General features: G+C 41.8%; 1 protein-coding gene across 1 annotated transcript; it reads left to right on the top strand.

The window, feature by feature from the left end:
- The first annotated feature begins 5,730 nt into the window (after nt 1-5,730).
- On the top strand, nt 5,731-6,450 carry LOC149200870 (uncharacterized). Its single transcript, XM_089401109.1, has one exon. The coding sequence runs from the start codon at nt 5,731-5,733 to the stop codon at nt 6,448-6,450; it is 720 nt and encodes a 239-aa protein (XP_089257235.1).
- The last annotated feature ends 2,711 nt before the right edge of the window (nt 6,451-9,161 follow it).

Here is a 9,161-nt window from a genome sequence, read left to right as displayed (position 1 = left end):
AAGACAAGGATCCAAGCCATTATCCAGATCTGCTAGATAATATACCCTCTGTAATTACTCAGCGAATTAATGAATCTCTTGAGGCCAAAGTCACTAAAGACGAAGTGAAAAAGGCTCTCTTCGATATGGACCTGGATAAGGCCCCTGGGCCGGACGGTTTCTCTGATAGATTCCTTCAAGTCTACTAGCCGATTGTTGAAAAAGACCTCCTCAAAATGGTTCAAAAATCCCAAAATACACAGAAAATAGGAGGCAGTACTAATTCTACATTTTTAGCACTCATACCCAAGGAAAAAGGTGCCAATAACTTCAGCAGATTCCGGCCGATTTCCCTATGTAACACAGGGTACAAATTAATCACCAAAGTAATTGCAAATAGACGGAAGGTCATTCTCAACAAAATAATTCCAAAGAATCAAGGAGGCTTCATCCAATGTAGGCAAATCGTGGACAACTTCTTCCTGGTACAAGAGGCAATTCATTCAAGTCTCCTTCGAAAAGAGCAAGGTATGGTGATTAAACTTGATTTAGCAAATGCTTTTGATCGAGTAAATCATAGCTTTCTTTTAAATGTTATGAGCAAGTTTGGTTTTGGAGCAAATTTCATTAAAGGGATCCGGGCATGCATCTCGGAGCCATGGATTGCTCCTCTTGTTAATGGAAGAGCCACAGACTTTTTTAAAGCCTCGAGAGGACTTAGGCAGGGGTGTCCTCTATCCCCTTTGCTCTTTGTCATCCAAGCCTCAGTTCTTAGCTTCCTGCTAGACAAAAAATTGCAAGACCAAGAAATCAATGGACTGTGTATTGCAAGAGGGATCAAAAATATTAATCATGCCTTGTTTGCGGATGACACTTTGCTTTTGGGTCCTGCCTCTATTTCCTCTGCCACAAAATTCAAAGCGGTTCTGGATGACTTCAGTGAAGCCTCAGGCAACATTGTTAACAAGAGCAAATGCCATATTTTCAGCTGGAATACTACGCCCAGACTGCTATCTGCCATCTCCAGATGTTTGGGCTTTGAAGCTTCCGCCTCTTGGTCTTCTTTTAAATACCTGGGCCTCCCAGTATCTCACAAGAAACCTGCAAGCAAAGAATGGCTCCCATAGCTGGAAAAATTCAAGGCAAAGATCCAAGCCTGGAGATATTCCTGACTGAATACTGCTGGCAAAACAGTCTTAATTAAATTAGTACTTACCAGTTTGCCTCTATTTCAATTCGCTGGGCTTCTCGCTCCGGCAGTCATTCTAAAAAAAATGGAATACATAAGGAGGTTCTTTTGGAAGGGAGGAAAACAGAATGAAAAAGAGATCCCCCTTATCAGCTGGGAAACCATCTCCAAGCCATTGTGGGAAGGTGGTCTAAATTTCAAAAATATTTGTCAACAGAATGTGGCAATGGCTGCAAAAATCATTTGGAGGATCATTGCACCCAATCCTGGCTGGGCCCAAAAGGCGCTCTGGAAAAAATATTTCAGAGGACCAAGATCCAGATGTTTAGAAAATGTGATCCATCTGCCAAATTCGTCGTTCCTAAAAATATATGACAGAGCCGCACCTCTCATCACCACCCACTCTTACTGGATCCTAGGCAATAGGAAAAAAATCAACATCTGGATGGACATAATCATGAATAAGGAACCAATAGAAGTCAGAGTCTCCATTAATTCGCTGCGCTGCTGGATGGACAGTGAAGGACTGCGAACACTGTGGGATATCTCATGCTGGAATGACTTGGTATGGGCAGGTTGGAAACGTGTAAAGATGCCGGATAACCTGAACTCTGAATGGACCACGCTGCTCGACTCCCTGCACGGGTTGGCGCCCACACACTCGAGGAAAAGAGATGTGAAAGGTTGGGGGCCAAAAGCCAGAGGATACCCAGTCTCCTTGGGGTACGCTAAACTAAACGAGAGACCACACGTTCCCCCTGATCCAGCTCCTTGGCAAGGTGTCTGGTGACTATCTTCATGGCCCAAGGTGGATTTCTTTGCCTGGGTTTGCTGTCATGGCAAAATCTTAACTTATGACAACTTGCAGAAGAAAGGATTCCACAGCCCATCCATCTGCTCACTGTGCAATGAAAACGCTGAAACAGCAGTTCATCTCCAGGCAGATCTGGTCCTTCTTTACCCAAGATTTGGATCCTAACTTCACTCTTCCTTGCTCCACTTCTGAAATTTTCTCTAAATGGACAAACAGATATCCAGGTTCACCCCTAAAAACCTGATTATTAAAGCAGCATGGGCAGTCCTCCCAAAGATTATCTATTGGCAGATATGGCTAGAACGTAACAGAAGAATTTTTAGAAATACAAAGCAGAGCCACAAAGTCTTAGAAGCCAAGATTAAATGCCACATAAAGGAGTGCTTGACTGATATAAAAGACAACTCCAATCTCAGTCAACAGGACATTGCATGGGGATCAACTCTAGAACTTCAATTTCATCCAGCAGTCAGAAAATCCCCCACCACCAAAGAATGGCAAATAAGGAAACTGAGAATGACTTTCAAGATTGGTTTAAATCGCAAGCAAGGCACTTCCTCTTTTTTGATGGAGCAACAAAGGGAAATTAAGGCAAAGCTGGTGCAGGAGGTGTTGTTCTAAATCAAATTGGGGAAAAAATTCTCTCCTACTCTTGGGGACTTGGATCCTCTACCAGCATTCAAGCTGAGGCCTTGGCCCTCTTCCAAGGGTTCAAGACCCTTAAAGATCTGGACATAAATTAAGAAATTGTTGTAGGCGATTCCCAGGTCATTATAAATGTAATGGTTTCCAATACTCCAGTTTTAGACCTCAATCTAGAAAGGCTGATTACTAGGATCAAAGGTTTGGAAAACAATTTTCAGAACTTGAAGTACTATCATGTGTTGAGAACCCACAATAAAAAGGCGGACATCGAAGCCAATAAATTTTCCCTACTCTCTGCTGGGGTCAAGTTGAAAGAGGAAGAAGAATCATGGGAACCCATTCCATAAATTGATTGCTGCCATGTTCTACTGTCTGCTATTAAACAAATTTGTTTGTATCTTCAAGTGGGGGAAATCTCTGAAATCAACTCATTGGGTGGCTTTCCAAGGAAGAAATCTGCAAGTTTTAGCTGCATTCTCATCCTTAGTAGTGAGATACATTAGGGCAAAGAAACTCATAATGTAATCATATTTTTGGCATTCAGCCCAAGATTAATATAAATGCTCCATAACCGTTTCTGTATAAAAAAAAAAGACCAAATTCAAATTTTACTTCCTATTTTAGACGAGGGACTGTCTAAAAATAGGAATCCAACTTGAACTGCTAAAAATAGAACTTCTTTTTTAGCACTTCCATTTTTCATTCCCTGTTGCCCAATCCAGCACTGATGCCCAAACTATTATTTTAGCACTTCTATTTTTAGCAATTTCTTGTTGCCAATTTTCAACATGTGGGGTAGTTACCCCAAAACAACCACGACCTAATCCGGCTGTCAGATCGTACCTTAAATGTTAGTGTTAGATCTAGTGACACATACCACCATCAAGAGATGCATGTGCCATTAGAAAAGTCTAGAACTCATCCTTAGAATCGATTACTTGATACAAGAAATTTAGGAATTTAGGGTCAATAAGTTTATCTATGTTGAATTTAAGCTTTTGTGATCTATATCAAGTTTATTGAGAATATTTTTCGACGGAAATCACATTATAATACTTTTATCGATGTGTTTCAAACCAACGAGTGTGGTTCATCTGTGGTTCATCGTCGAGACAAGTTGAAGAATTAGATCATGGCTGCATGTTAATAGGGAGAGCAGATCTGTGGTTCATCGTCAAGACAAGTTGAAGAATCAGATCATGGCTGCATGTTAAATAGGGAGAGCAGATCTTCCAATGGCTATATTTGACTAGGAAACGACTATATTGGACTAGGCAATTTGACTGAGAAACGACTAAATTTGACTGGCCAACCTGACTGGACCGAGGGAAAGGAAAAGTTACTTTTGTCATAATTATTACCAAAATTATTGTTATATTTATTACCAACATTTGAATAAAGGTAATGTTTGTATTTAAAAATTAAGAGAATGGATAAATTAGTTACTACTAGGCCTAATTATAATCATATAAATAAATGGCTAGTTAATTATTATGAAAGTTAGTTTTTGTTATATTTATTACCAAAAATCGTAATCACTAAATCAAACATTAATCATTAATAACCTAAAAATTACTAATATGGAATACTAATTAAATATATATGTATGTTATCAAATAGCTATATATCAAAAATCAGTAATATAATATGGAATAATATGTAAATATATACTTTCTGAATTAAATATAAATATATAAATAAATAGTTAATTAGTTATTATGCAAGTTAGTTTCTTGTAATATTATTATCATAAACAGAAATTGTAAGAATTAACTCACAAGACCCTAACCTACAATTTTTGTTTATGATAATAATATTACAAGAAACTAACTTGCATAATAACTAATTAACTATTTATTTATATATTTATATTTAATTCGAAAAGTATATATTTACATATGATTCCATATTATATTAATGATTTTTGATATATAGCTATTTCATAATATACATATATATTTAATTAGTATTCCATATTAGTAATTATTAGGTTATTAATGATTAATGTTTGATTTAGTGATTACAATTTTTGGTAATAAATATAACAAAAACTAACTTTCATAATAATTAACTAACCATTTATTTATATGATTATAATTAGGCCTAGTAATAACTAATTTATCCATTCTCTTAATTTTTAAATACAAACTTTACCTTTATTCAAATGTTGGTAATAAATATAACAATAATTTTGGTAATAATTATGACAAAAATAACTTTTCCTTTCCCTCGGTCCACTCAGGTTGACCAGTCAAATTTAGTTTCTCAGTCAAATTGCCGAGTCAAATATAGTTTTTTCCTAGTCAAGTATAGCCGTTGGAATATCTTCTCTCCCTATTTAACATGCAACCATGATTGGACTAAAACAAGTGGGAGGGATCTTTGAGGATGGAGCGCATCGGATTAAGGTAGCAGATTAGGGTTTTCTGCAAATTCCGCAGGCCGTCACTGTTAACAGTTTTTCCGTTTCATTGTTGGTTCGCCGAGGTCATTTATCTCGCCGTTTACACCCGTCGCTGTCCGCAACAAACCGCTGGCCGTTATGGAGGTTCATATGGAAACAGACCTCGTGGACTATTCCGCGGATCCTTTTTCGGATCAAATTATATTTGATAACCCTAATTTTTCTGTGTCGGTTTCTGAACCACCACCGGTTACGGATCTCATCTCGCAGGTCTCTCTGCCCGGTTATAACTCCGCCCCCTCCGTCTCTGAGCCGCCTCCTGTGGACACGCCAGGTCTGGAAGCTCCTCCCCTGTCTCCAGGTACACTTCACATCCTATCTACCTATACTCCACACTTGTTATCTTTCGATCCGCACCCGCCCCTCTCCACTGTTCTCCCGAGTCCCTCGGTGGACATTCCTGTGGTTGGATTGCAAACCCTCCCTGTATCTGGGCTTTGACCTTCCGGATGTTTTGAAACCCCGGCGGTAAACGTCAAACCTGCAAAATCCATCTCACCTGAGAGGGTCCAAAACCCTTTTGTTGATCACCCTTCGGCTCCTCGTACCAAAAAGAGAAAATCAAGGTGTATCAAGGCGACGACAAAGGATATTACCATCAGGTTTGGCAAGACATCGGCTATAGGGGAAGCGGCGGTCATGGCACGAACGGTGTTGGTTGGACATGTGCGAGGACGTGCATACTCCGCAAATAGGCTGACGCAATGGGTAAGGGAAATTTGGGGTGCCCTGCTTAAAGAATTGCCTGATGTTCATGTCCTCCCCCGTGGATGGTTCTCCCTCCATTTTGCAAAGGAAGTATACACGGATCTGGTACTGGCAAAGTACTGGCATATCGAGATGGCACCGGTTCTGCTCAAGAGGTGGAGTCCCCTCTTTGACCCAGAGCGCGAACAGATCGGAGCAGGACCCCTGTGGGTTCGACTGCCGGGGCTACCACTACAATACTGGAGTGAGGATGTTCTCATTAGGATTGGAAACGCTCTGGGCACCTACCTTGACCATGATCGCACTTTTGTAGAGTCAAAGAAGCGAACCCTCGCTCGTGTGCTGGTTCATTTGGATACCCGAGAAGGACTGGAGGAAAAGATCACCTTACAGTGGGGAAAATATAGCAGGACTCAGATTCTTGATTATGAAGGTGTCCCATTTCGTTGCAATCGGTGCCATCAGGTGGGACACCTATTCAAGGAATGCTCGCTCAACATAAAACCAGAGGACTCCCCCAAGTCCACTCCCATCCCATCTAGAGGAGTTTCCCCTGTAATACCTCGCCCACCTCAGGGGTCCTCATCTGCTGCACAAGCTACTCCTAAAAAATCTGGGACGAAGGGACTTGGTTCGTCTTCTCGCCGATGACCAGGGCTCGGGCTGCAGCAGAAGCCGCACAGGCCTCGGGTGCCACTCTAAACCCTTCTTCCATTTTACTTGGTAACTCCTCTTCTATGGTTGTATCAAATGCACATTTCACTATGGCACATTGCACCATGTCGTCCCCCCCCCCCCCCGATCGTCACTACTGTTCCACCTTCCATTCCTCTCTCTTCCTCATCCACCTCGCTGTCATCCTCCAAGAAGTCTTCCTCCCACCCTTATTCTCTTTGTCCTCGCTCTCACACCGTGGATTTGTCAGGATGCCAAGTCGGGTTAGGAATTGTTTCCCCGGGCCCGGGACCAATGATCACCAGAGGTAGAAAGACTGATCTTTCTAAAGCTATCAGGAGGGCTGGGGTGGAGGTCGCATCTAGTCATCAATCCACTCTTGATGGGGTCCTTAGAGCAAATTTAACCCCGAGAAGCGTTCCCCCATGAAATTCTTATCTTTTAATTGCAGGGGTATGGCTAGTGCCCCCAAAAAACTAGCCCTCCAAAGACTCATTGAGGTTGAACAGCCTGACATTATATTGCTTCAAGAGACTCTAGGTCTAGCCGAGATTATTACACAATCTTTACAAGCTCTGGCCCCGAGATGGAAGTTTTTGGTGATTGATGCTGTCGGGCGATCAGGGGGATTGGCCATCGGATATAACCCTAGGACTATTACGGTTGATGCATCTTGGGGAGGATATGGATTCATGGGAATCGACACTTTCTCTGCGGAAATTGGTAAAACACTCCGAATTGTGAATATATATGGCCCCTGCTACCATAGGGAGATGTTTTGGATGCATCTCTTAAACCTTTCATTATTGGCTCCAGATCACACCATTCTGGGTGGGGACCTAAATTTTTCTTTGGGCTTCAGTGAATCCTGGGGATTTTCAGCTCAGGTGGATGCCATTACTAAGTTCATGAATAATATCTTGGAGCAGACAAATTTTATAGATGTCCCCATGCAGAAGCCCCTGCCCACTTGGAGGAACAGGAGGGTGGGTTTAGCTGAATTAGCCCGCAGACTCGACAGATTCTTGCTGAAGGGTCCTCTGCTACAGCATCTTCATCATTATAAGCAATGGGTTGGTTCGGGGGGTATAACTGACCACTCCCCTATATACTTGGAAATTCTTGGCCCTCAACAGAAGCCAAAAGCCCCTTTTAAATTCAACCTTACATGGTTACAAGACTAGGGCTTCATGAATTTGGTTACTGATTTTTGGAAGGCACACCCCATCGATAGAGAGGCATCACTGGCAAAAGGTTTTTGCAAAAATCTCACCATGCTGAAGCATCTAGCTATTAATTGGGCAAAGGAGGAGAACAGAAATGAAACCACTCATTTCACCCACATTGAAGCTGAGTTATGCTCCCTTTTAGATGATCGGAACTTAGGTTTCACCTCAGGTGAAGAAAAGTCGCGTTTGATTGAGCTGGAAAACCAAAAGGCAAATATCCTAAGATTAAGGGAGGAATCTCATAGACTGAGAAGCAGAGAAATCTGGCTGAAAGCTGGTGATGAAAACTCAAAGTTCTTTCAAAATTATGCAAAGGGAAGGAAAGTCTCAAATACTATTTGGAATCTCCCTCTCCCAGAGGGGGGCCTTGCAGACTCTTTCAACAAGCTCTCCCAGCTCGGCACATCTCACTTCAGGAGCATTTACAGAAATCCACCAGGCTCAAACCTGGCTGAGATCATCAATGTGGCAAATCACTTTCCCAGATATGTAAATGAGGAGGATACTGAAGACCTTACGGCTCCTGTCACCATGGGGGAATTGGAGAGCACTTTAAAATGGTTCAAGAAAGACAAAAGCCCTGGCCCGGATGGTTGGACAATAGAATTCTATCTAGCCTTTTATGATCTACTGGGTCAGGACCTGCTGAGGGTGGTGGAGGAAAGCAGATCATCTGGTTGTTTATATCATGCTATTAACTCAACTTTCATTGCCCTCATTCCCAAGACTGACTCCCCATCCTCATTCGATGACTATCGCCCCATTTCATTGTGTAATTGTCTCTACAAGATCATCTCCAAAATTATTGCCAACCGACTCAGACCCATCCTTTCAAAGCACATTGCTCCTCAGCAATTTGTGTTTCTTGAAGATAGACAGATCCATGAAGCCATCGGTTCTGCCCAAGAAGCCCTTCATTCCATTTGGTCCAAACATCTCAAAAGCATCCTTCTTAAGATTGACCTATCTAAAGCTTTTGACCAAGTCAGCTGTATTTACATTAAAATGCTCCTCATCCATCTGGGTTTCCCCCTACCCCTCATCAACTGGATCATGGCTTGTGTCACTACCCCCTCTTACAGTGTTCTCATTAATGGATCGGCCTCCCATTTCTTCCACTCTGAAAGGGGGCTCTGACAAGGATGTCCCCTATCTCCTCTTTTATTCCTTATTGTTATGGAGGGATTGAGTCGTTTAATCATTTTTGCAAAAAGAGATGGATCTCTCAGTGGTCTCAAGATCACTGATGATTGTTATCTCACACATCTATTATTTGTGGATGACGTCCTTATCTTACTGGATGGCAGCATCAGAGACTCACTGACTTTTTCTCGCATACTTCAGCTTTTTTCGAGGGCCATTGGCATGATTGTAAACCAGCAAAAATCCACTATTACTTTTGCGCGCACCTCTGTCAATGAATCGCAGTACGCTCATCAGGCCTTCCCTTACAATATC

Source organism: Pinus tabuliformis, chromosome 2_1, assembly GCF_031772625.1.
Source record: "Pinus tabuliformis cultivar Carrire ecotype Pingquan chromosome 2_1, CPIR1, whole genome shotgun sequence".
Taxonomy (NCBI): Eukaryota; Viridiplantae; Streptophyta; class Pinopsida; order Pinales; family Pinaceae; genus Pinus; species Pinus tabuliformis.
The sequence above is the reverse complement of the archived record's forward strand: the minus strand, read 5'-3'. Positions and strand labels throughout refer to the sequence as shown.

Bases quoted from the DNA above. Each gene is read 5' to 3' on its own strand.
- LOC149200870 (XM_089401109.1), top strand. From the start codon at position 5,731: ATGGCACGAACGGTGTTGGTTGGACATGTGCGAGGACGTGCATACTCC.